Source organism: Hermetia illucens, chromosome 7 (assembly GCF_905115235.1).
Source record: "Hermetia illucens chromosome 7, iHerIll2.2.curated.20191125, whole genome shotgun sequence".
Classification (NCBI taxonomy): domain Eukaryota; kingdom Metazoa; phylum Arthropoda; class Insecta; order Diptera; family Stratiomyidae; genus Hermetia; species Hermetia illucens.
This window is the reverse complement of record NC_051855.1, coordinates 5058087-5085542: the sequence shown is the minus strand read 5'-3', so window position 1 is coordinate 5085542 and position 27456 is coordinate 5058087. Positions and strand designations below refer to the sequence as shown.

The window sequence follows — 27456 nt, the reverse complement described above, 5'->3', positions numbered from 1 at the left end:
GGGGCAGTGCAGAGACACGCTCCACCATCTGGGCGGCACACTCAAGATCACTCTCCTCTGGGTTCCCGGGCATAGGAACATAGAAGGAAATGAGCGGGCTGACGGATTGGCCAGGCAAGGCTCTGTTCTTGGCAGTTCCTCGGGGAATACAGTCGGTGTTCCGCTGGCGGCTGTCGGGGGCCGAGTCTACTCGCAGTACCGAGCAGCCGCGGGTCTGAGATGGCGAAGACTTGCAAGCTGTGCCAAATCAAGGAGAATTTGGCCCGCTTATAACATAGCCCGATCACGAGAGCTCCTGTGCCAGACGCGTGCAAATGCATTCAAGATTACGGCGGTCTGCACGGGGCACTGGCCCATAGGGGACCATGCCGCTAGGCTCGGCTTACCCTACAACTCGCATTGCCGAAGCTGCGGAGAAGGAAGGGAAACCCTCATGCACTTTCTCTGCGATTGCCCAGCTCTGGCTAGAGTCAGATCCTCAGAGAGATTTCTAGCTGCAGGGTGGGATAACTGCTTTCCTTCGTGAATGCTACGGGCTGGCTCTGAAGATCCGAGCCAGCTGGACTCTGCTTCCCTGTTGCTGTAACTACAGTCACGGTCTTAGGAGTTTGTGGCATCAAAACGGCGTACCAAAGCGCTAATTGGGCTCCTCGGAGCGGCCACTGATACCTACCCTACCTACCTACCATGTTTCATTGTTAAGTCGGAAACTGTTCAGAAAGCTTACGTACCGCATACCTTAGGAAAGAAATGATGGATGAACTTAGTAATGCGTTCAGTAAAAACAAAATTTTTTATATTTTCTGCCATCTTTAACGGTCATGAGAGAGCAAAGTTTTAGATTCTAGTACATAACTTTCACTATCACCTTCTACTACGTTTCCCTTAGGTCAGCTGGTATCAGTTGAGTGACATCCGCGTGTTTTGAAGCGTGCCAACGAAGCGTGTGCATAACAAACGTAACATGCGAAATAAATACGGACAAAACATAAAATGAAGCCGAGAAAAGACGTACTCGAGTTGTTCGCGGACGCTCGACAACGTAAATCGTATGTGAAAATAAGCGCTCCAATGGTGCGTTACAGTAAGTGAGTCAGTTTTGTTTGTCCATTGTGAGCCTTCGCCGATCATTATACTGCATTTACATGTTTGCCAAACCCTCGCAAGCGCAAACGCATGGATAGGGCCTTTGGCTTGTGTAAATTTGCCAATGATTGCCGTCGTTCTGGTCAAGTGTTGCCTGCTCAGAAAACACTGCTGTGTGGATGACCATGTTTGGTCCGCCAAACGTTTGTGAGGGTTTGGAATTTGCGGCAAGCTCCGAACATGTGGAGCCGGAATTACACTTAACTAAAATAATTTACTTGTTTGTCGTGCCAGGCTAGAATTTCGCACTCTTTTACGGCACAATGGGGTGGAACTTTGCTTCACACCAATGATCATCGCGGATTCGTTTTGTCGAAGTGATTTGGCTCGTCAGAATGAGTTCACAACGAACGGAGGTTGGTGTTCTATGTTATGCATTTGCATCTACCAACTAATGCTTTCTGTTTCCTAGACGATACCCCTCTTATAGTACAATTTGCCGCCAAGGACTCTGTCCAGCTCCTAACCGCCGCGGAGATGGTACATCCATATGCGGATGGCGTTGATCTCAATTGTGGCTGCCCCCAGCGCTGGGCGATCTCATCCGGATACGGTTGTGCTACGCTGAAAACCCCTGAACTGTTGCACGATATGATTCGGACACTAAAACGTAACCTACCAGGCAAGTTCACCGCATCCGTGAAAATGAGGCTTCTTCGGAAAGATGACACCGGGTCAACGGTAGAACTTTGTCGCAGGATAGAGCAATGCGGAGCGTCGTTTATTACAATTCATGGAAGGACGCCATGGGAGAAAACTTGCGAACCTGTAGACTTAGACGCCGTGGCGAGTATAAAACGTGCACTAAACGTACCTGTCGTCGCGAATGGCAACATTCGAACATTGGAGGATGCTGATCGTGCTTTCGAGTTAACCCAATGCGAGGGGATAATGGCAGCTCGAGGGCTACTCGCGAATCCAAGTCTCTACACTGGGACTGCTGTCACTCCAGTATCGTGTGTAGAGGACTGGGTCTCCCTTGCACGAAGGGCCGGCCACCAAATGACCTTCCAATGCTTCCATCACCACCTCACCTTCATGACTGAGAAGTTAATAAGGCGAAAGCAGCGCGTCGTGCTCAACAACATTACGCGGAGTGACGATGTCTTGGATTTCCTAAGGAAGGAGTTGAGCGTCGCATTGTCCGATAGCGATGAGCCACGTATTCCATTTAGTGATTACCTCCAATGCAAGTACGATGATACACTTTACGAAACCAAAAAAGTAAACGGTCTGGACGACCAATCGCCATCGCCCGTTTATACACAACAGGGCCATGGAAAGATTTATGCAGAGTACACGGCAAGAAGCTGTGAAGAGCGTCAGCCACCGCTGCAGCTCTGTTCCATGGGGGACAAGTCGCTGTTCGACGAGCGCACGGAAATGTGACATGAAACTTCAATTATTGTACTAAAAACCGCAATTTATTCCTTAGTAATTTACATATTTCAATCTTTCAGTATTTAGTTCTCTTTTTTTTAAGAAAAGAAAAAACAAAATTTCGAACAAGGTTTGTTTCTTAGTAATATAAAACAAAGTATATATTTATATAAAATTGAAAATAAATCGTTCTTATTCTTCCTCCATTCAATCAAGATCCGTGCATCATCGCTATATTTCTATAGATCAAAACATCGGACTTATGGCGTTGTATACAATTTCATATTATGTCAGTTCAAACTTCAAAAAGGCGGAAAATACATTTTATAATCGAATCGAAGGATAACTACATGCTCTCTGGGTTTATTCTCATTCCGTTTTGTTCTTGCTTTTTGCATTTCTCTCCATCTCCCAGGGAACCTGGGTGAGTCATTAGTTTATTCGATACCAAATCATGATTGTTTCAAATATCGCTTTTGCTGTTTCTTTAACTAAAAATAGTAAACTTAATAATTAGGAAAACAAGTACATGTAAATGACACTAAAGACTTGTAGAAAATTCAAATCTTCGAACCACACACAAGAGAAACTATAAAGTATGCTCAATTATGATTTGCTTAGTCTAAAATGTCTCAGTAATATACTTTGCTCTTGATATACGGGTAATATCTTGATTTATTTTCTCTTCATGTGATCGACCGCAAGTATATTCTCTATTTCATTTAGATTCCAAGAGAAAAAAAAATTATAGTTCACTGCATTAAAAATTGAAAAGCATGTCATTTGCCTCTTGAAGATGAAAAAAGAAAAACGAAACACAAGTTCACTACACATCTCCGTCGGGTCCGCGGTTGTTCTCGGCTCTAAATATACTTTTCTTCGGCATATTATATATATAGTGTCACATTTTTATTCTGTTCGCTCGTTCAATGGAGTTTGTTGCTGCTGTTTAGTTTTTAGTAACGATTATCCCCGTCCCGGCTCGCAACCCTAGAAGCAAATCCACTCAACCCAATGACGGGAAGTCATGCTCATCGTCTACCTTGGGGGCATTCTGTGAACCGCGATGCCGGTCTTCTTGCTGAAAGTGGCAGAAACCACAGAACAAAATATTAAATGGGGTACTTCGGATTGGAATTGGACTGTATCGAGTTGGTGAGTTTAATATGCGAAGAACTTACGATTTTTGTTTGATCAGTATTTCGCGGGCGCCCCTCACGTCGACCACCGCCAGCACCTCCTCCGGCCGCACCTGGATTTCCGCGGGGACGTCCTCGACCACGTCCACCCAAACCGCCTACTCTTCGGCCGTCGTTGAAGTGGAATTCAATATCCAAGACGCGTTGCAAACGGCCAACACGTTGTGGATACATAGATGGATCATATTCAAGTTCTTCTTCGCTTTCATCGTCCTGTGATAAGACATTTAAGTATTGGCCTCCAACACACTACGACAATTATTGCAACAATGCAAAACAACTATACCTTTTTCTTGTTATTGAGGGCAATCATTTTTTTCCACTGTGACAAATCTTCGCCTTCACCCGCCTTACGTATATTGAATTGGGGCTTTGCGCGCACAGCACGTTGTGCTTTCCATTCATCAAGCGTAAGTTCTTTGGTTTCCTCCTCAATAACAGCAGCCTGTTCCGTTGGTTGTTCGCCAGCTGAGTCATCCTTGTCAGTCGCCACTAGAATATAAATAGAAGTCAGAATGGGTCATAATCTACAGTAAAGTAGGTCATTTACCATCTTCACTCGTTTTATTTAAATCTTCCAAGTCCTGCTTATGTGATCCCCAATTATGTGCACCAGCGCCATCACGTTTATCAACAGCCTTAACACCTGTCTTATCCGAGCCTGATTGTCGATCAAATTCCCGTTTACCGCCAAAATTACGTCGTGGTGGTCCGCCAGCTGAGCCACCACCACTGCCGCGTTGCCTTTGTGGACGTTCCGTTGTATTTTGATATTCACCAGAAATATTGCCGTTATGTTGGATCTGTTGATATTGACGATCTTCGTTGCGGTTTCGACGATTATTGCGTTGCTCCCGGGTTTCCGATTTGAAATTGACATTACGATCAGGATTTTTTCCTGAAATAAAATGTAGGAGAACAAACAAAGAACATTTATTAGAACGATAGGAATTTGATAAATCAAATACATTGGATGGGTATGGTTCAAATTAACATTCAAAATTCTTCTGAACTCCGAACAAAGAAGCCTCTGAACGTAACGGTAATACTGGCGAATCCCAAAGGATTTTGAAATTCTGCGCTGTAATATGATGTCAAATTGTATTGCGTATTGCGCTTGGCTCGTTTACATTGACTACGGCTATACTCAACAAGTCCGAAATCGGAGCTTCGATATGAAAGATTTTGTTCGTTTCTTATGTAAGTTAAGTTGTTTAAGCGCAGAACTATCCCATTTGTACATAGCCCGTAATGTATACGTATATTTAGCATGTCGAACCACTCACTTTACTGTGATATTGATATTTAGCATTCTGAATTGCAGTAAATTTACATGGAAAAGACAAGTTCGAGCTATTCTATCAGTAATAGTACGATTCTGATTAAACCTAGGGATATCATGCCTTCCTACATCAGGGTTGTTTCCACTGGTTCTATACCCCCTATGCAACGAGTTACGGTCCACCTAGCCTCAGATCCTGTCTCGCTTAATCACGCCTACAACGGGACAATATCCGCAGCCTCCTCAGCAAGTCTCAAATCGGAACACAGCCGCCCAACTTGTTGACAGCGTTCCTGTCCCCAACGAAGCTCCGCTTCCCGATACTGCCATATATCCTGGCACTTCATCCATCCATACCAGCGGCCCCAAGCTAAAGGTGGCGTCCCCAACCAAACAGCTCTTCATCTCCAGCCTAGCGTCCACACCTTCTACGGACGATATTCTGGAGTATACAAGGAGCAAAGTTGGTTTACTTTCCCCTCTGTCCTGCACTAAACTCACAGAAGACAACAACACCGACCGGGTTATTGCATCTTTCAAGGTCACTCATTCACACGAAGTTGACGACCTCGGCAGCCCTTGTTTCTAGCCTGAAGGTGTATTCATCAAGCCATGTAAGCGCCCCAATTCGCGGGTAAATTTCAGGGCAACCCGCCTGCCTCATCGAGCTATATAACTGGATCCATGTTCACTGTCCGCCGGTTTTATCAGAACGTCAGGGCCTTAAGAATCAAGCTGGGGCCTTTAATTTATCCGCGCTGGCTCAGCAACATCATGCCATCTGCATCTCCGAAACCTGGCCTTCCGCTGTGACAGGGACCAGGATGCTCCTCGTAAGTCCACCGGCGGTGGGGTCTTAATTGCTATAAAAGATACACTCCCCGCCGAACTCGTGTTCTCCTTCTCTGGCTTTCCTTTTGATTGTGCTGCTCTTCGTGTCCCCCCGCCCAATTTCTTCCCGTTCATTGTTTCTTGTGTATATGTCCCCTCTGCAAGCCCTTCTCACCTGTATGAAGAATAGTTTGACAATTTGTCTGAACTCCTTACCGTCCGATTCCCTTCCCTCCCTTTCTTCCTTTGCGGAGATTTCAACCTCCCCATGCTCAACTGGCCTAATCATCCAAGCCTTCCAATTCCTTCCAACAACCTCTCCCATTTTCTTCCTTTATGAACACTTGCTCTGCCCTGAATTTCAATACCACCAAAAACTCCTTGGGCCGCACTCTCGATCTCTTCCTTTCTAACCTCCCCGAGCGCCACCTCTCTTTATTTCCTTGCACAACCCCGCATGTCAAAACCGACGCTCACCACCTCGCGGTTGAATTTGAAGCGGAACTCCCTCGTTCAAAACCCAAAACCAAGCGTTAAGTTCAACTTCCGCAAACCCAATTTTGACGGTCTGAACTCAGCTTTAGCGTCTTTCAACTGGGTACATATATTAAGCAATTCATCGTGTGATCAAGCTCTTAACACCTTTTGCAATATCCTATCTGATCTCCTCTCCTATTATGTCCCTTCTTCCCCTCCCTGCCTACGTTCGCACCCAACTTGGTTTACAACGGAACTTCATATTAACATTCGCTTGAAACATACACTGAGGAAGAAGTTTCGGGCTTCTAAAAATGACACCGACCTTGCTCACTTTAAAGCTATACGATCTATTGTGAAGTCAATGGTCAGAAAAGCGCGTAAGAGGTACCTATTGAGCGTCGAAGCCGCTCTTGCCCGCGGTAACTTAAAACCTTTTAACTTTCTACAATATCCTCTCTGATCTCTCCTGTTATGCCCCCCTTCTTCCCCTTCCTGCCTACGTTCGTACCCAACTTCCCATCCTCACCTGCCCGCATTTGCTTTACGCAGACGACCTTAAATTGTTTGCCTGTTTCGTCTCCGTTGGACTGCACTCTCTTACATACCAACCTTGATAATTAAGTCCATTGATATTCGATCAACAAGCTAACACTGAATATCAACAAATGCCACTGGATGTGCTATTTCCTTAAACTCTCCGCAACATCCTTTTCCTATTCTCTCAGTGGACAACCCCTGTCACTACTGACCACTTTCAAAGACCTGGGTGTAATCTTCGACGACAAACTTCGTTTTAATTCCCGTCCCACTTGGTTGACATCATCAATAGAGCTTCCAAAATGTCTGATTTTATCCCACGTTCCTCCTCCGACTTTACCTTAATCCAACCCTCCTTAACACTCTTCAATCCCCTTGTCAGGAACATCATTGAATATTGCTGTGTAGTCTGGTCCCCCTACTGTATCCGTGACTGCCGCGCTCTTGAAGCTGTACAACGCAAATTCACCCGGACCCTCTTTTACACGGGTTGATTATCCGTCACGACTCCGCGCCCTCAATCTCCCCTCCCTATAGCAACGCCGTATCTTCCTTGATATGCGTACTCTTTTGAAGCTCTGCAGTGGTCTGATGGACTGCTCCGCCAACTCGGATATTACTTCCCGTATCGCTTCGTCTCATAACACACGTAGTGCGGACATTTTCGATGTACCCTTCGCGGAGCTCGAGGTTTACTTTCACTCTCCGATCCCGAGGTTTTGCCGGTCCCTATGTCCCTCTCTAACTTTAAGCGTAAAATTTCCCATTCACTTGCTCCTCCCTCTGAGGACAATATGTAATAAGGAATTTGCTTTCCGTGTATTGTCAATTTGATCATACGCGAAATTATGGGACAAACCCCGGAGAGGGATTTGGCTTTCTGTACATCGCAGTACATTTCCTGACTACCGTCCTCTCGAAGCGTTGGAGGGCTTCTGCTACGATGGGTGATATGGTACCATGCTGGGAAACAATAGATCACGATTGGTCGAATTAGATTTTTGTCGCAGGGAACAAGGCCCCGAGATGAGACGATGTTTTTAAGACAGCTGAGGCCTTAGAAGCTTTGGCAAATGATGATCTGAAGTGAGGGTTGAATTTAAGTTTGTTGTTGACAACGATTTCCAGGTATTTACTGTTTGGTTTTGGCTTGAGAGTGGCGTTGGCAATGCATAGATGGAGGTTTTTACTGTCTGGCACTGTGCGCCACACTGAAGCAAATAACCTCAGATTTAAAAGAATTAACGGTGGGGAACGACCGGCTGGAATATTCCATGACCCTATTGGTTAGATGTGAGAGTGAGGGAGGCTAGTGAGGGTCTGTGCCCACTCACAAAAAGGATGGTGTCAGCGACGAAGATTCCTCCTGATACGAGACCTTTTCAAGGTCTAACGCGCAGACTACGGTGAATTGCCTATTTTCCAAGTGACCCAGGATGTGCTTCTGCGGGTAAAGGATAGCCTGCTCCTGAGGTTTTCGAACCCGAATTGAATAAGTGAGTAAGTAAAAAAGAAAAGCTGCGATTAACCCAACAGTGGGCAATTGACCACCACAAGTTGAGGCAAAATAGGGGAGGAACTCTTGGAAAACCGATTCCAACAAACACTATAACGTTAAGTTGGATCAGAGGTTCTTGCCTAGTGTAGTAAAAGAGTCACTGGGCGCCAATTTTTACAAGCTGACGGATCAGAGGGGTAGATATTGGAGTGTTCCATGGAATGGACATAATGGTGGGGCCCCCGAGTTCTCAAGACATTTCTAGGCACCTCTGACAATCCCTATTAATTCCTTCAGGTTCTTTTTCACGTCTGGGGCCGGCGAAGCGTCTGTGGTTTGTTACATTGGAATTTTTCTGGCCCGCATTTGGAGTTTCTAGCCAATTATATATTTTCATTTGTTCGCTAAGTGGCTCCACACTGCAGTGCCTCCACAAAAGCACCCCAAATGCTCGATCAAGTTTATATCTAGACTCTGCCGCGATGGAGGCAGTTATTTTGAAACAGTATACAGATAGTCCCATTTTTGATGGTACAAATTTTAATGGTGGGTATTACTACTTGTTTGAAGAAAATCGGTTCATGGAATGGGCACTCTATCTTTTACTGTTACGGGAGTTATAGCGTTTTTCGTAGTGTTGAACAGGGGAACTGGTTTGGTTGTTAGTTCAAATTATATTTTCGTGCAAGTTAACATTTCAGACAAATGCCTGTTTCGCGTAAATGTTTGTTCCAGATAAACTGTTGTGTCAGACTAAAATTTGCGCTTGTTTTAAACAAATGTCTACAGTGAGCGCAATTTCTATATACGCACTCACATTTTTCAGCTTTTTCTTAGAAAATTGAAGGGAATATAAATTCCTTGGTTTCCTGAGAATTCGTTATGACAGCGGCATTTAGTCTAGCTGAAAAATGTTGTACGATATTTTGTTTCTGATCGAAAGCGATAATTTGCAAGTGCGCAATTTCTATATATGCAGGTAGCTAAAACGTCTATAAAATTAATTTTGAAAAGTTTTTTTTTGTGGTTTTTGTAGTGACATGAAATGTAGTGTTCTACGTAAAACGGTGCTCAACTTTAACTTTTTTAGCTTCGATTATATCGATGGTGTGCCGGAAAAGTGTTAAACGAAGAAGAAAAAGCCCAACTTGCCAGAATGGAAGATTCGGGCTGCACAATGAGAGCGATGTTGAGGGAAATTAGTAGATCCAAAGGAGTTGTGCGGAATTTCCTTAGGTTAAAGGGAAAATATGGTACAAAAAAGCATCGGCGTGAAAATAAAAAAAAATCGAGAAGAGAAGTTATTATTATTATTATTATTACTTCTTCCCATTAAAAAAAGACGATTGCAACAGACTTACTGATAACAGCATTAACTATAAAAAACCTGCTAAAGTAGCTCATGTAACACCAACAAATAATAAGGCTCGTTTCAAATTGGATAGCTCGTCGATGAAATGGTAAGAAAAATGGAAGGTAGTCATTTTCTCAGAAGAGAAGAAATTCAAGCTTTACGACCCATCTGGATTTAGCGCATTTTGGCACGATCTAAAAAAAAAAGCGCCTCGAATGAGTCGCATTTTCTTTTCCCTGTAACATTCGACAGGGAATCGTACCAACCAAAATGAACTCAGTAATTTATACTGAGCTTCTGGGAGCCACTTTGATGCCGCATTTAGATGAGAATAATAACATTGACTGGAATTTCCAACATGACAACGCCGCGGTACACGCTACTACATTATTATTATTCTGTTAAGGGAAAGTCGCACCGCGTCCTTGAAGAACTATTGTGCCGCTTTTACTGGTTATAGTGTACCTGTTGATCATAGTATCTCAAGCAGGCCTGTAACCGTTAGGAACTTTTGTATGTTCCCCACTTCCAGAAGTTTCAGCTTTGCATCTGGTATTAAGTGTTCTACCAGATGTATCGACCTACTTTGCACAAGTGCCGGACACTGTCCCAGGACGTGCATAGAGGTTTCGTCCTTCTCCTCACAGAACCTGCAGGCAGTGTCCGTAGATATCCCTAGCTTTCCTAGGTGGTAGTTCAGCCGACAATGACCAGTGAGAATTCCCACTATGATTCGGAGGTTCTTTTTGGTGAGGTTTAAGCAATCCTTTGTGCGCATGGGTTCGTATCCCCCAATAAGCACCCTGGACTGCTCCATCCCTGGTAGGCCCACCCAATATAGTTCCCTCAACCGTTTCTTAGATTCATAGCCATGAAACCGTTTCCGATTCCACAGAAGGGTTCTGGCCCGTGTAAAGGCATCTCTGCTCCCTTCTTGGTTAGTTCATCCGCTGCCTCATTGCCTTCCAGCCCAGCATGGCCTGGAACCCAAAGTATCCAGACCTTGTTGGACGAGCCGAGTGTATTCAGTCTCTCAAGGCATTCCCATACCAGTTTAGAGTTCACCTGGTTGTATCTAAGTGCCTTGATCGCTGCTTGGCTATCGGTGAGAATAGCTATGTTCTGCCCCCTGTAGTTCCTTTGCAGATTAAAGGAGGCACATTTGTCTATGGCGTAAATTTCCGCCTGGAATATGCTAGTGTACTTGCCCATTGGCTCAAAGTACATTTTCCTTGGACCAATGACACTGGCACCTGCTCCCTCTGCTGTGAGGGATCCGTCAGTGTACCAAGTAATCAGTTGCTGGTTTAAGCCGTATGTCGCAGCCACGCTCTCCCAGTTTGCCTTGTTACTCCAACGTGTTTCAAACTTCTTATCGAAGTGAAACCTCGTTGTCATGTTGTCCCTCGGTATCAGTAATTCGGGATACCACCTAGAAAGGATATCAATCTTCCTTCGATTTACGCAGCTCCCCGCCATCCTGAATATTGATCTCCTTGCCTGCATCTGTATGTGCAGATGGAGAGGGATTAATCCCAGAAGGACCTCCAGGGATGTCGTTGGGCATGTCCTCATTGCCCCACTGATACACACGCAAGCCAGCCTTTGGAGCTTATGTAATTCCCTGGCTTGTGTGCTGAGTTGGGTTCTTTCTGCCCAGATTACCGCTCCATAGGTAATCATTGGCCTTACTATTGCAGTATATATCCAAAGTAGTATCTTCGGGCTGCAACCCCATTTTTTTCCTGCTATGGATCTGCAAGTCATCAGAGCCCTCGTGGCTTTCCGACAAGTGTTTCCGACATGTGTCTTCCAGAGTAATTTTTGGTCTAGCGTGATTCCCAAATATTTGACCTCTGTTTCTCGTTTCACCTCCATATCATGTAATGTTATGGCTTTCAGGTGATCCAGCTTACGCCTCCTAGTGAATGGTACTATGGTGGTTTTGGTTGGGTTGATCCGCAGTCCTACCTTCCTGCACCAGGCACTAGTAACCCTTAATCCAGTTTGGATTCTATCACATAGGGTATCTCCATATTTGCCCCTACAAATTAGAACAATGTCGTCCGCGTAGCCCTGGACTTGTATTCCAGTATACGCTACTACATACACGAAATCATTTCTAAATGACAAACAAAAAATTTGCAGTGGTCCCATTAAAGTCCTGATCTTAACCCCATAAAGAATATATGGGGGATACTTGCAAGGAAAGTCTATGCGAATGAACGCCAATTTAGCTTTGAGTTAATGACAAAAGTTGTAGAATTCTGGGACCAAATCGAAGAAAATACTTCGAATTTTCGAAGTCATAATGTCCAACGGGGGCACTGCAAAATATTAGTAACCAGTCAATATGCGTTTATTTATTTCAATGAGCTTAATAGTGCAAGTGCGTATATAGAAATTGCGCAGTAAAAATGTAATTTTTGGCAATTTAAAAAAAATTACGATGTATTTTGTTTTTTTTTGTTATTCCAAACTTAAATAAAGATACATTTACTATCATATAAACTTTATATTTCTCAAGGCTTCTATATAGTCAGATTTCAGGGAAGGTCTGCGTCTGTGCCAGGTAAATGCATCTGCCTCTGAAAACATATAGGCAGTATCGGTGTCTGGATCAGACGAATGTCTCCATCTGGATTATACTTCGCGTTTCACCCAGTACGTACATATAAGCAATTTCCACCTACGATATACGCATGTATGTTTTGGAATTGGGAATTTCGCACAGTGGAGACAGAATCATGATTATGAGTATAAATTTGTCCGATCGTGCAAATCCGATAGGATTGTAGCCAATTTTTTTCAAGGACGAAAGTAATTTAACAAATTGTATGTCGATGGGTACCCGAGGTTAATGTAACTGTTATTCAAATGTGATTTTATTTCTTGAATGAAACATCTTTAAATATTTACTTCACTTTACAAAACTGAAAGAACCGGTTTGCGAGTACATGATTAAGGATAAAAGTAGAAGATTTAAATTTCAACTAAATCGACTAAGTAGTTTTCCGTGAATGCGTGCTTCCTCGGAACTTTCAAAATGTCGGTTCGAATACAACGTGTTTGAAGGTTTGACTATAGATTTTTCATAATAGCGCTTACTGATGAGATATTCCCCGCTTCTTTCTTGTATAATATAATAATAATCGTTGGCGCAACAATCCATATTGGATTAGGCCCTTAAAGTGTGTTAGAGCACTTCATTCACGACCGCAACCGTACACGACAGTACACTGTAGGAGGCAATGTGGTCACCATTGCGTTCACCCGAGATTATTACCCTAATTTGACTCAGGTACTCATTCACAAGCTGAGTCGATTGGTATCCGACGTCAAATCACGATACAAATTCCACTGCCACCAGTGAGATTTGAACCTCGACCTTCCGTACGATAGCCGTATGCTCTAACCACTCAGCTATCCGGACACTTTCTTGTATATTATACCAAATTCTTATTTTCTAACGTTTTCACTTTCCATGGTACCATGGTAATGGAACCTCCCCCTCCAATTGGGATCATTTCAGACCCACGACAACCAATTACGTAGATAAATATTGCGACACCGGTTACAGGTTATTAGCATATTTATTATAAATACATTTTCTAGAAATTGACTGGGAACCCCCTTTAATTTTATCGTGGAATTATATACTTATGCAGTAATACAGGCTATAGAATATAATACCACCAAGTTTGGTAGAAATCGCACTGTTACTAGCAGAGTTGTCATTTTTGTACAAATTTCTTGCATTCTATCAAACCATGTATAAGTGGTTTGGCGAACCAAATGCATAAGCATTACGAGCTAGGTGCAAATACCCACTTAAATATGCTTATATAAGAAATACACATAATCGTTCATACCTGAAGCAATCATCTTCTGGTTTCCCGATGTGAATGACATTCGAGGCGATCAACAGCAGGGTCGAGCAATTGGTTTTGCCCAGACATATAGCAACATAGTGTAACATAACAAAATAAACAAATAAATTTCTTTGTCCATTACAAATTATTTCTAGCCGTACCTATCATGCCTCGCAAGTTCCACGAGTGGTCGGCGTAATCTGCGACATGAGGGCGCCACCGAAACGGATCTTTTCACACAATACGGATAAGCAGACGGTTTGACGGTTAACTGTTCATTAAACTTTGCCCAATTGGTATTCCATCATTGTATTTTCGCCTGAAATAATCAGACTAAATTCTAAGTAACGGTGATCTGAGAGTGAGACTTCATCTAGAACTCGCTAGTCTCTAATCAAATCTAACAACTTTGTGGTGCAGATTCTTGGATCATTTATTTCACTTCTCCTTGGCCCCAAAAACGTTAGGTCATCAAACCAGCTGAATAATAAATCAAAGAGCTTTTCTCCTGTAGGATTTCATTTGCCAGTTCCTCAAAAAATATAATATATATATTACAGCATTCAAAGCCACTTGCTTCTGCATACACTACCAGATCCCTTAGTTCTTGCATCGGCGCAGGACGAGGAATCATAAGGTAAGTAAGTAGAGATAACTACCACGTTTCTCCTCTTCCCATTAACCTGATATTGCAATGACCGTAACTAGATCTCGGGAACAGAATTATCTCAGCATGGTTGCCTCCAACAGTTTTGACATCAAAATGCAGACTTTCGATCTCGGGGATTTTTCATCGGAGAAGATCCTAGTCCCGTTTACTGATCCAATCCCACAGATTTTGTTAAAACGAAGCCATGGCTCCTGTACCAGAAATATATAAGGGTAGTTCGCCAGTAGATAGGAAGAGGCTTTGACATGTTGGAGGTTAATTTGACTAACCTTTATGTTTCTAGACATAATTGCAGTCTGCCGCTAACTGAAAGGTTTGTTGCGGGTTACCAGCGTGTCCTCACCTTCCACCGGAAGGGAAGATTCTGACAGACAAGCCAGTGATCCACTCAACTTTGCAGCCGAAATTTCCTTCCCTCGAGCTTTTCTCTTACATTTTCTTGAAGAATTCGGCAACAACCGATCCTCCCATTAAGGAAGTTGCTATACTATCCTTTCTGGTTGACCACGTCGGATTCTGGTTGCAGATTTTCCACTAAAGTGGAGAGCCTGTCTTATACAGATTTCTCCATGGGGAACATTAATCTGTTGAGGTCGGCAAAATCCGCGCCACGGCCTGATTTCTTAAAGTTGCGGATGGATTCGATGTCTGTAACTCCTTACCACTTGGTTACAATCCATTGCTTCCATCAGCTTGTGTTTTTGGATACTCTTAGTGTAGGAACTAACTACTGCATTCTGATGTCCGAGGGGGAGCTTTTTATACTTATCGAACACTTCCTTGTCTTGCTTCGTTTGCGAATAGGTTGCCCGCTGCAAAAGAGGCATAATCCTACTACAACCCTACCGCCAGTGTTGTCTCGCAGTTGTTTGGCAGCAGTAAACCCTATTGTAATTGGTTTATCCTCTTAACGAGATTAACTCCGAAATAGCTGCAGCAATCATCAGGAAATTTGATGAGAATGTCTGCAAATCCCTTCACAAATAGCAAGTGGCTCCACTTTGCGTTGAGTTTAAGGGGGCTGCGCGAAAAGCGAGACTACTCAAAACTAAGACCGGATTCGAAAAATACTAATCGATCATTTGATACCTCACGTGACTATATTAGGTAGAAAAAATGTTTACACTCCTTTTTTATATGCATGGGGACCCCCTCTAAATCTCAACGTAGAAGGATATCACTCACTGCATGTCCGGACGTCCAAAGTTCCCACTTTCTCACCAAATTTCGTGTGAATCACAGACAGACAGACATTGAACCGATTTTAATAAGGTTTGTTTTGCAAACAAAACCTTAAAGATCACAAGACCAGGCAACTGACCATAACGATACATCAACAATGCGAATAAAGACAGACTGCAACGACAAACTTCATTAACTAAACAAACAAACATTTATCGCCTACATAGCTATCAAAATTGATCGCATGCATCTGAATATTTTTGAATTAAATTTCATGTTATTAAGTTACTGAAGGCTTGTTTTTTCAACAAAAAAAATCACTGATTTTTGGTTTGAATTCCAGATATAGGTTTGTTTACTTATTTATGACGCCCACTATACACAGGGTGTTTCAAAACAAGTGATATGCCCGATTGATTCCTCGTGTAATTCTAAGTAAAATATATGAAATAATTTTTTTTTAAACCTTTTTGTTGCCGCAGGTATTTTAATTTTTAAAGAATAAGATTCATCTTCAAAATACTAAAACTGGGACACCTAGGGTTGTCCTATCAGCTAGGCGACAAATTTTCCACGAAATTTCACTTGGACTCGTTGTGGAGTCTTTTAACAAATCGGACTGAACAAAGGAGTAACTCGAATATTCCACCTAAAGGGTGCGGAAGCATAACTTCCTTTTTTAAAATGCGCGCAACTCAGTTAGTTGATGTCATAGCGGAGCGCTAGTGGTCTCGTTCAAGAGGGGATACTGTAAACTTTTGTCCCGACACGATTCAGTCGCCATCATGCGTTGGAATAGTGAGGAGCGTGCCTTTGCCGTTGAGGTTCACTTTTCAAGCGGATCTTCGGTTATTGCAACACAGCGAGCATTTCGGAATCGCTTTAATTTAGCCCCGTTGGCTCCCGTCCCAGACCACAAATCACCAACCCTCCAGAATTGCATCAAAAGCCTTTGCATTCACCCAAAGTCACAGTGTGGTGTGCAAATTCCTCAGCTGGAATTATTGGTCCCTGGTTTTTTGAGGAAAATGAGGTTACAGTGACAGTGAATTCGGACCGGTATGTAAACATGCTACAGAATTTTTTTTTCCCACGGCTAGAAAATTTGGATTTGGGGGACACTTAGTTCCAACAAGACGGTGCAACAGCACACACTTCAAGAGCATCGATGGCTGTTTTGAGGGAACACTTTCCAGAGCGCCTTATCTCAATTAGAGGCGATTTGGAATGGCCGGCACGCTCTCCCGATCTGTCCCCTTGTGATTTTTTTCTACGGGGTTTTTTGAAATCCCGTGTTTATGTGAACCGTTCAAGAACCCTACAAGATTTGAAGACCAACTGTATGGCACCGAACCCGCACACAACAAACCTGACGTGCTGTTATTGGACAAGGCGGGTCACTTTGCGTATATTATTGAAGAAAAGGTGAACTACATATGAACCACTGGCTGAAAAAGTCAAAGAAATTTGGCGTCTCGAGAGGGTGGTTTTATATCCGATAATTTTGTTAGCTACAGATATTGTACCTCAATCTCTTACCGCTTCCCCTGATATCCTGGGATTTTCACACAGTAGAGAAGTACACCATTTTGCAAACGTGCTCAATGTTGCGGAAAGTTCGGACGGATTCTCCCATTTGCCTGCCTACTACCGGCCACTATCACCGGAACCCCAATATATTTTAAAAAAGGTAGGATCGTTCGAGCAGCTAGTTCTAGTAATCCTGCATCTGTGGAGATTGTATTTTAGTACAGGGTGCGGCAGCATAACTTCCTTTTTTAAAATGTGCGCCACTCAGTTAGTTGATGTCATAGCGGAGCGCTAGTGGTCTCGTTCAAGATGGGATACTGTGAAGTTTTGTCCTGACACGGTTCAGTCGTCATCATGCGTTGGAATAGTGAGGAGCGTGCCTTTGCCGTTGAAGTTTACTTTTCAAGCGGATGTTCGGTTATTGCAACACAGCGTGCATTTCGGAATCGCTTTAATTTAGCCCCGTTGGCTCTCGTCCCAGACCGCAAATCAATTGTTACATTCAGACAAACTCCCAAGTGCGACAAAAGGAAGAACTGGAGTCCCTCGGCCCGTTAGATCACCTGAGAACATTGAAGCAGTGAGAGTGTCAATGTTGCGATCGCCACGGCGTTCTGCGCGCAAACACGTATCTGCCCTTGGATTATCCGATCGTTCTGTGAGAAGAATTCTTCGTGATGATCTTCATTTTCATCCCTATAAGATGGCGATAGTGCAGGAACTTTCAGAACGTGACTTCAATTCTCGGATGAACGCGTGTGAGCTTCTGCTTGATGTCGTTCCCGAGGGTGCTATTGTTCTTTTAGCGATGGAGCCCATTTTCATTTGTGTGGGTCGGTTAACAAACAAAACATGCGCTACTGGGCTGACACCAACCCTCGAGAATTGCATCAAAAGCCGTTGCATTCACCGAAAGTCACAGTGTCGTGTGCAATTTCCTCAGCTGGAATTATTGGTCCCTGGGTTTTGAGGAAAATGAGGTTACAGTGACAGTGAATTCGGACCGGTAGGTAAACATGCTACAGAATTTTTTTTCCCATGGCTAGAAAATTTGGATTTGGGGGACACTTGGTTCCAACAAGACGGTGCAACAGCACACACTTCAAGAGCATCGATGGCTGTTTTGAGGGAACACTTTCCAAAGCGCCTTATCTCAATTAGAGGCGATTTGGAATGGCCGGCACGCTCTCCCGATCTGTCCCCTTGTGATTTTTTCTATGGGGTTTTTTGAAATCCCGTGTTTATGTGAACCGTCCAAGAACCCTACAAGATTTGAAGACCAACATCCAAGAAGAAATTGCCAACATAATACCTGCTATGCTAACAAGAGTCATGACAAACGCCAGAAATCGATTTACGCAATGTATGGAGAATGGGGGACGTCACCTAACAGATTTGATCTTCAAAACAATGTAAAAAGTTGATAATATACTATTAGTAAATTTTTTGAGCAGATACCGGAGTGGGACATCTCTCGAAGATTAGATTTCACATAAGTGTTTTACACAAAATCTTAAAAAGGGCTGCAGATAAGTAGATTCTTCACAAATGCGACTTTAATATTTCACGCGAATGTCAATTATTCCGGGTAACTATGACGTCAGCATCTGATTTGCATGGCTTTGGAAGCAGTAAACTCACGCGAAATTGCAAAGTTTGAACTGCTATAACTTTGGCGTTAATTGGCTGATTTCCACGAAATTTAGCGCATACATACGAAATATTGTTCTCTATGCTGGTACAAAATTCGGAAGTCCTAGGATGAATTTAAGGGGGGTTTTTCAGTAAATTTCTAAAAAGTAGTAATATACTATTAGTAAGTTTATTTGAGCAGATTCCGGAATGGGACATATTTTGAAGACTAGATTTCATCTAGGCGAACTACCCTGATTTTTTTAGGATTTTTAGGTTGGGTAGTTTCCGAAAATGAGTCCTGTCTCACTTCAAGTGCGTACATTTTGACTCCTTATTCACGCACTTTGCAATTTATGCCAAAACTAATGCCAGTCTCGGAAAGTGCAAATCGAGACCTTTCATTTGATACCCTACACAACTATATCCGGTGAAAAAAATTTTTGAATCCCCCCTTTGCATGTATGGGGAGGCCCCCTTTAAACTCCACCTAAATTTATGCCACTCGCTGTATGCGTGGGATTTCATAGTTCCCATCTGTCCACCAAATTTCGTTCGAATCGGTTTAGCCGTTTTGGAGAAAAATGCGTGTGACACACAGACATTGAATCGATTTTAATAAGGTTTTGTTTTACACAAAACCTTAAAAAAGAATGTGTAGGACATGTCGAGAAAAGAATGGGAAGGCGACTTAGAAATGCAAAGAACAATCACAAAGGCATTGATGGAAAAGGGGCTGGAAAACTTACTGATAAGGTTGTTAATGGCCTCACTACATTTTTTGGGCTAGCTATTCGTCGACATGAAAATTCGATAGAAGGAATGAAGCAAGAAATGTGGGCAACTTTCTTTCATAAATGTTCTACAGACGAAAATCCTCAGCATCAAAATTGTCCAGCAGGCGAGGACAGTTGGTGCAAATGGCGCAAAGCGGAAACTGAAGGAGAACTGGATAGCTTCCACCACGAGAAGGCACCTTTGACTGAAGAAGTTCAAACAGTCATCAAACCAATCTACGAAGATTTGTCTCGAGATGATTTCTTGAACAGATGTTTAGGAGCAGCGACCCGGAATAACAATGGGTCGTTAAATGCATTGATCTGGACTTTCGCTCCTAAACACCTTCATTCTGGGGCCAAGGTCGTAGAAATAACCACTTTTCTGGCTGTAATTATTTTCAATGAAGAGTTCAATGGCATTCTCAAAATCCTGGTGACAATGGGATGTCAAGTTGGTCACATATGTCTGGTTTATGCCGACCGCCGTAATGAAGCGCGGTCCGAACGACGGTCGACTGACCTCGCCAAAAGAGCCAGAATTGAAACCAGAGAGCAACAATCGGCCTTACAAGACTTTTTTCAAAAAAAGGGCGCTCTCTATGGAATAGGTATAGCAGATTAATGGTGAGTTAAAATTTTACTGTTGATAATCACATTTAAATTTTCAAATGCGTTTTTCTCAAAACTGCATCTTGAAAATCGGCTGCCACCATAACTCAAAATCTATCCAACCAAATTCTTTCAAATTTCCACGGCTTCTTTAGTACATATTTCTACGGTCCGCAAACTAGTATAATTGCAATCGGACTGGTGGTTTTTTTTTTATTCATAAAAAACCCCAAAATCCAAAAAATTAAGTTTAAAAGCCCACCAAAAATTTACCTTTTAATATTTTCCGATTATCCTAGTTTGCGGACCGTGGAATATTGTCCACATTAAAATACCGTTTAGTTGTTTTTCCTCAGATGAACACAGCGCCCTCCAGGGTGGCAGCAGAAAAACACCTTTTTTTGGAAATGGGTGCATAAATTAACACCTATTCCGAAAATTAGCTACGAAATCAAGCTGTTTTATCACTTATACTAGAGATATCAATAAACATATGGTGAAAAAATCACGTTTCTATCTTTATCCAGTCCTTCAAAATAATTTTTCAAAAAAAGGCAAAAAAAAACGGCCTTCGCACGGGATGACCCCCTTAAAGTTCCATATATGAAGAAGTTACTTCACCCCAGTCCTTTGCCGCTATTACATTTGCCCTTTTCGTATCTATTTTAGGTAAACTTCTTGACATTTGCTAATAATGTTAAACCGATCGGCATATTAGGCAGTGTTTTCCTCCACCTGTCATAAATTGTGGAAGCGCGGTTGCTTGACAGCTTAGCTGAGATTCCCTCCGCGCCAATTCAATCAACAGCGATTCCGAGAATTTCGGCAATATGACCTTCGGATCAGATTTCATTCACTTCCCACCAGCTGATGGCTCACAATACATGCGTCCCCCACATGGGTTCAAATTACATTCGCGAAAATGTCTACAAAACACACCTTTAATAAGTTCACCGCGAAAAAATATTCACAACCAAAGAAAGTGGGAATATGATAGAACTTCCTTGAAAAAAAAGAACAAATTCCAGAAAATAAACTAAATACTAAGCCCTGGTCGGCTTCAACCCTAATTTCATTCGTCCATTGAAAATTTGTCGCCAGTAAACCAATTTTTATGACAAATATCATGCAGCGAATTGAACTGTCAACCGGCTTCGCTTCCCCGGGCCCAGCAAGCACAATCTTGGTGTTATGAAATTCTTGGGCGCACCGGAATGTACAGCGCTTTCGGCAGAGACTGCGCAATACAGCATGTCAAGCTTTTGCACTTAGTAAAAATCTTACCTTCACGTGGTGGTCGTTGCTGATCCTGATTATTCCGGTACTGGTCCTTGACATTGATGGCTCCGCCACCGGGCGCTCCTGCGCTGCCCGTGTGATTTGCCATGGCCTTCTGTCCGACTGTAGGCAGACCGCCAATGCCGCTACCGGCGGGCTTTTTGTCCACATTTTTATTCATTGCGGCAGATTTGTTCTCCTTCTCGGCCATGCCGCCCCCTATGATCGAATAATGCGATTAGTGACACATGATGGCAAGAGGAACATATTTTTCATAATTAAATTAAGGCAGATGACACCACCGCCGCAACGGAGGCCCACACCGACTGTCCGATTTCCGAGCGCGAAAAAAGGTAGAGAAACGGCAGAAAGTGCAGACGGGCGCGCACTTGACAGAGCGTTGCGAGAAATCAATTTTTTATTCGCATGCGAATACTCGCAGGGAGGACTTTGCGGTCACTCACAACACCTGCAAGATTTGCAGCCTGCCATGCCCAAAGCTGTCCGGGAACGCCACCGTCGCGCACTTTTCAATTATCCTTGACGGCCGAGGCGATTCTCGAGTGATTGCCGCTGCCGTCATGGTGCCGCCAATGTTCTGCTCGAGGATTTCCGTGGTTGGGTCTCCGAGATGAGGCCGCGGTGCCAGTTGTGCGCTAGTTTACCGGGTGGGACCGCGCCTGGGGTCTTCTGCTGCTGCTTTTGCTGTTTGTTCTTCTTCCGAACGAGCTTTTCCAGCGGATCACTGGCGTCATCGTCCATACAAAGTAGCCCGTAACGATTTGCGGACGACACATCCATTTTCAATTCTTTCGTCTTTTCGATTCTACCACACGCGATTGCTTGAGATTTCTACGGATTTTTCTAGGATACCGTCCAAACGCTACCGCGACGACGAGATCGAAAAGTCAACCGTACGCGTTCCAACCGTTCTGTCCCTTCTGTGCTTGCACCGTGCCTGTATCTGTGACACGACCACTACCGACCCGACAACGAACAGAAAACGACTGTACGCTCCCGCGAAATGTCAAAGCCACAGTATCTGTAAAGTCCAAAATACAATTGGATTCGTGCGTGATGCGCACGAGCGAACCGCCGACTCGTACGCAGCTTCAATAGGCATTGAACATTTCAGGCTGCGCGTTTCATTTTTCGGCAGTTGCTTTTGAATATAATAAATTTGAATAAATTCGTTTTGAAAACTGCGCAAGGCAATATTTGAGTTGCAAGTGCTAATTGTTGATGCCACTTGAATCAGTTTCGTCGATTCTATTCCTAAAAATTAAATTTAAGCCGGAGGTATTCGCGCTCTTAGCGGCACATACCCCCGGCATTTTATACAATTTGCATATAAATTATATATATATATTATAATTATAAGTTCTGTCGGTTTTTTATTTAAATTTGAAGCTTTATTGTCAAAAATTGGTTATACATTCATTGTTCAAAGTATTGCCCATCGCTAGCTACAACTTTCTTCCATCTTTCAGGCAATTCATAGATACCAAAAATTGGCCGGCTTGGCCGCTATCCACTCATCGAGCCATTTTTTGAGTTCGTCGTAATTGGAGAAGTGCTAGTCAGCCAGGCCATGCTGCATCGACCGGAACAAATAGTAATCAGAAGGAGCAATGTCTGGAGAATACGGCGGGTGGGGTAGGAGTTCCCATTTCAACGTTTCCAGATATGTTTTAACGGGCTGTGCAACATGTGGACGAGCATTGTCATGTTGCAATATAACTTTATCATGCCTTTGCTGGTATTGCGGCCGTTTTTTCTTGAGTTCGCGGCTCAAACGCATCATTCCACGTCGGTAGAGTTTGCCCGTGACCGTTTCGTTCGGTTTTAGCAGCTCATAGTATACCACACCCAGCTGGTCCCACCATATACACAGCATGATCTTCTCACCATGAATATTCGCTTTGGCCGTCGATGATGAGGCACGGCCGGGGTATCCCCACGTTGCCCGACCCTTGGGATTATCGTAAGGGATCCACTTTTTATCGCCACTAACTATTCGATGCAGAAAACCCTTCCTTTCTTGTCGTTGAAGCAGTTGTTCGCACGTGAAAAAAACGGCGTTCGGTGTCTCTTGGCTTCAGTTCATATGGAACCCAATTTCCGACCTTTCCGATAATTCCCATTGCTTTTAAACGGTGGGAAATGGCTTGCTGAGTGACTCCAAGTGTTTTTCCAAGTTCTTCTTCCGTTCGCGATGGATCTTGGTCGAGCAATGCCTCTAATTCTTCATCTTCAAAAATTGTTGGCCCGCCGGCGCGCTCTTCGTCTTCCAAGTCAAATTTGCCACTTTTAAACCGTCAAAACCACCTCTGACACGTTCGCTCAGATAGAGCATGGTCACCATAAACTTCCACCAAAATGCGATGACTTTCGGTTGCTTTTTTCTTCATATTGAAATAATGAAGTAGAACTCCCTGCAAAAACACATTATTTGGTACAAAATTGGCCATTTTCGTTGATGAAAAAAGTATTGTTGTTTACACTTCAATTAAATAATTTATACTGACGTTTGTGCCTATTGACAGTAGTTTTCCGATGAATGTTTGGAAATGTGGATCAATTGAATAAAAAACAAGCTACGCCATCTATTGTGAAAACCGACAGAACTTATTTGTAGGCCTAATAAATTATAGAAAAATTCATGTTATAACAAATCATATAAATTAAATGCCATATTCAAAAGTAACTGGCGAAAACGAAAAACGACGTGAAATTTGAAAGTGTCAACACACTGTCATCCGTCTCGCATCGCAAAAGGTCAATTTTCCAAATTTTACTGCCTGACGCACTGTGTGTCGGACTACTTGTATATTGCTTCATATAAGTCCGTATAATGAACTCCATTTGACAGCTCTCTCACTGCGCAGGCACCCATGTGTTCCTGTATGGTATTTTACCCACACTCAAAGGACTGGACTTGCAAATTAATTGGGCAAACTTATCCTTACACATCATAAACCGTCAATACCAACGTACGCCTTGTATTAGATTAAATCGCAAAACACAACAGCGGAATGAAGGCGTCCGTGTTCAGTCTGAGAGCTGTCAAATGAAGTTCATTGCATAGAGTTATATGAAGCAATATACAAGTCATTTTTCATTTTATTTATTTCCAATTAGTGTCTTACATCTGATACATTTTGCTTAAGAGTATGTGGCGCGGCAGGATCCGCAGCATTTGAAATTTATTTCGAATGTTGCGGATGCGGACGGGTAGATGGCGCGGAACTCTCCACTCAATCATTTTAGAACTCGCCACGGGAGTGGAGAATTAGCGGTGAGAAAGTGCCGTTGGTTGGGACAGTAAGGACCGCATGGAAATAAGCCGGGTCTTCTGTCTCCAACCTCGGCATAGAACAGATCGGGCCTGTGTTCTTTTAGAAACCAAATTGTTTAAGTGAAAATTAGAATACTTGAAGATACCTTTTAATTTTTCGTTTAAATCAAAAGAGTTACACTTCGGATACTTGCAGGATTGAATTGGTACATATTTGGTTGATGAATCGTTTTAAAACTAATCCATAAAATTTTGAGTGGAAGAATACCAAAGAATACCAAATTGGTGACCCCGTGAACACGACCCGCAGCCACGCTCGCCGCCGCAGCCACTCCAGTACGCCCAAATAAATCGAGGCAGCGCAGCCAAGACTTGAGCGACAGACGACATCATCATGTGTGCCGCTCGTTGCGTATAGTGGCTAAACCGTGCCCCAGAAAGAACCAGACGCAGTGCTAATTATGTGGACGTGGTCACCACGTAGTTGAATTCCACCGAGGACGTCACGTGTCAGCGCCGACCGAAACAGGATAGTGCCATCGAAATTGCAAGCGCGAGCCCCTCCGTGGTGCAACTCAGACCAGAAACGCCGCCGTTCCCAACATTAACAAGTGTGTGGATAGCCAGAGAGCATGGAACAAGTTAAGCGCAGAGCTGGTCTCACAACGTGTCTTTGGTTATGCATCTGCCTGGAGGTGCACGGGAACCACAGCAGGCGACTCAACAACCTCTGACGACATAGCAGCAAGCTATTCAACGTCATCTCCAATAGCAACAACAGAACTTAACACAGCAGTAGTTCGATCACCAGCCGCTAAGAAGTGAAAGCTGACTTCGACGACGTCACCGTAGGGAGCCGGAGCAGCCAAGTTGGATCATCCGCACGCTCAGGAGCCCGAACCTCAAAAACGCTGTTAGCGCAGGCCGCTGCAGGAAAATTTTCTTTTCAAAATTCTCAATTTCAAAAATTTCAATTTTTATTTTTTTTAATATATGATAATTATCATATATAACGATTAATAATAAGAAACATCCGCTGCAAGAGACGGCGTCAAGGTGTTATCTCATCGCGGGTTCTCCATTTTCTGGGCGAGTTATTTATTTTCGGTCTGCGCTAGCGAGCGTCCGCTTCGGTCGTGTTATCCACTTTGTTCGCGCGGTCATTTGTGGGTGCGGCCTGCCGTGTCGGAGCAAATTCACCGCGTTTTCATTATAATCTCACCGCGTGTTCATTGCAAACTCCTACTTTTTGTTACTCAAGATGTCGTTCGACAGCAAAGACGGGGCAGGCCCATCGGACCCGCAAGTGACCGCCCTCGCCGTACGCGTTCCTCCGTTTTGGGGGCGGAACCCGGAGCTGTGGTTCATACATTTGGAAGCGCAGTTCCAAATGTCTGGTATCACATCGGACCCGACCCACTTCAACTACGCGGTGGCCGGCCTGGACGAAGAGTCTATTCTTCTGGTGTCCGACGTAGTGAAGTCGGCATCATACACGTAGCTCAAGAGTGAGTTGATCAGGCGCCTGTCGGCAAGCGAGTCGGCAAAATTAGGCCACTTGCTGGCAGGTTTAACGTTGGGTGATGGAACTCCCAGCCAATTGCTTCGTGAAATGAGGCAATTGGGTGGGAGCAAGATTGGCGATGACCTGATCAAGTCGCTCTGGTTGCGACGGCTCCCGGAGGGCACCCAGGCGATCCTAGCTTGCGTCTCCGGTTCCTTGGAGGAACTGGCAGCGACGGCCGACCAGGTGCAGGAGGTGTACGTTCGCCCAACCATAGCGGCCGTTCAACCACCGTCGGATGAGGTGGGCGACTTAAGGCGAGCTCGCTCACGGTCTGCCACACGAAAAGGGCGTTCGGGTAGCAGGTCGTCAGGACAGCCTGCGGACAAAGGTATTTGCTGGTACCATCGTAACTTCGGAGATAAAGCGATAAGATGTACGCTACCTTGTAAATTCGCGCCTACCGCAAAAAACTAGGTCCGCGGGGGGGTCTTGGCTACGGCTACCCAGAGCGCAGCGCCACGTCGCCTAATTATTTTCGACCCCCTCAGCAGGCGCAACTACCTCGTCGACACTGGTGCGGAGGTTTCGGTTCTTCCCGTACCCCGGCATCATAAACTTTATCCACAACCCCTCAAACTGGCGGCAGCAAATTCCTCCCGCATCAACACATACGGGTACAGGCAAGCGGACGTGAGTCTTGGCTTGCGTAGGACGTTTTCGTGGCGTTTCATCCTGGCGGATGTTAGCTTCCCCATATTAGGCGCAGACTTCTTGTGTCACTATGGGTTGCTGGTGGACTTGCAAAATAAGTCCCTTATAGACCCCACGACCAACCTTAATTCGTCGGGCCAAATGGTATCTCACGCTGACAATAACCTTTCCGTTCTTTTGGAAGACATCACCGACTCTCGTGTTCGGACACTCCTCCAAAAGTTCAGCCAGATTACTACCGAGTGGAGTCTCTCAAGACCAGTGAAGCATAATGTGCAGCACCACATTAACACTACTGGTTTCCCGATTTTCTCGAAGGTGCGTCCTCTACCACCCCAGAAACTGGCTATTGCGTGGAAAGAATTTGAACAACTTGTTCAACAGGCAACTTGTTCTGCAGGTCCTCAAACAGCTGTTGGTCTTCCCCATTGCAAATGGTCCCTAAGCCAAATGGCGAATGGCGCCCCTGTGGGGATTACAGAAGGCTAAACGCACAGACTGTTCCTGACCGATATCCGATTCCACTCATCCACGACTTTGCGCATCACCTCGCGAATTGCCGCATCTTTTCGACCTTGGACTTAGCCAAGGGATACCACCAAATTCCAGTAACTCCTGAAGACATTCCAAAGACGGCAATATGCACACCCTTTGGACTCTTCGAGTTCACCGGAATGACTT

The 27456-nt window shown here is 44.0% G+C and overlaps 2 protein-coding genes across 4 annotated transcripts; one reads left to right on the top strand and one right to left on the bottom strand.

Annotated features, from left to right (window-relative positions):
- Positions 1-899: 899 nt before the first annotated feature.
- Positions 900-3253, top strand: LOC119660732 (tRNA-dihydrouridine(20a/20b) synthase [NAD(P)+]-like). Of its 3 annotated transcripts, none has more exons than XM_038069394.1 (3): positions 900-1088; positions 1381-1502; positions 1559-3253. In XM_038069394.1, the coding sequence occupies exons 1-3, from the start codon at positions 994-996 to the stop codon at positions 2533-2535; spliced, it is 1194 nt and encodes a 397-aa protein (XP_037925322.1). In that variant the 5' UTR covers positions 900-993; the 3' UTR covers positions 2536-3253. The 3 variants fall into 3 exon arrangements, with proteins under 3 accessions (XP_037925322.1, XP_037925324.1, XP_037925323.1); XM_038069396.1 differs by having other exon boundaries at positions 933-1074; XM_038069395.1 differs by having other exon boundaries at positions 944-1084.
- Positions 2549-22261, bottom strand: LOC119660730 (plasminogen activator inhibitor 1 RNA-binding protein-like). The gene is made up of 6 exons (XM_038069393.1): positions 21925-22261; positions 21266-21478; positions 4276-4623; positions 4012-4217; positions 3708-3938; positions 2549-3607 (listed from the first exon to the last, which is right to left on the bottom strand). Exons 1-6 carry the CDS (start codon positions 22058-22060, stop codon positions 3533-3535), a joined length of 1209 nt encoding a protein of 402 aa, XP_037925321.1. The 5' UTR covers positions 22061-22261; the 3' UTR covers positions 2549-3532.
- Positions 22262-27456: the final 5195 nt, after the last annotated feature.

Excerpts from the sequence above, each read along its gene's own strand:
- LOC119660732 (XM_038069394.1), top strand. The coding sequence starts at position 994 with ATGAAGCCGAGAAAAGACGTACTCGAGTTGTTCGCGGACGCTCGACAA. Across the intron at positions 1,089-1,380 it reads CCAATGGTGCGTTACAGTAA|GCTAGAATTTCGCACTCTTT; the intron begins GTGAGTCAGTTT and ends TTGTCGTGCCAG. Across the intron at positions 1,503-1,558 it reads TGAGTTCACAACGAACGGAG|ACGATACCCCTCTTATAGTA; the intron begins GTTGGTGTTCTA and ends TCTGTTTCCTAG.
- LOC119660730 (XM_038069393.1), bottom strand. The coding sequence starts at position 22,060 with ATGGATGTGTCGTCCGCAAATCGTTACGGGCTACTTTGTATGGACGAT. Across the intron at positions 4,624-21,265 it reads GCAACGACCACCACGTGAAG|GAAAAAATCCTGATCGTAAT; the intron begins GTAAGATTTTTA and ends ATTTTATTTCAG. Across the intron at positions 3,608-3,707 it reads ATACTGATCAAACAAAAATC|CAAGAAGACCGGCATCGCGG; the intron begins GTAAGTTCTTCG and ends TGCCACTTTCAG.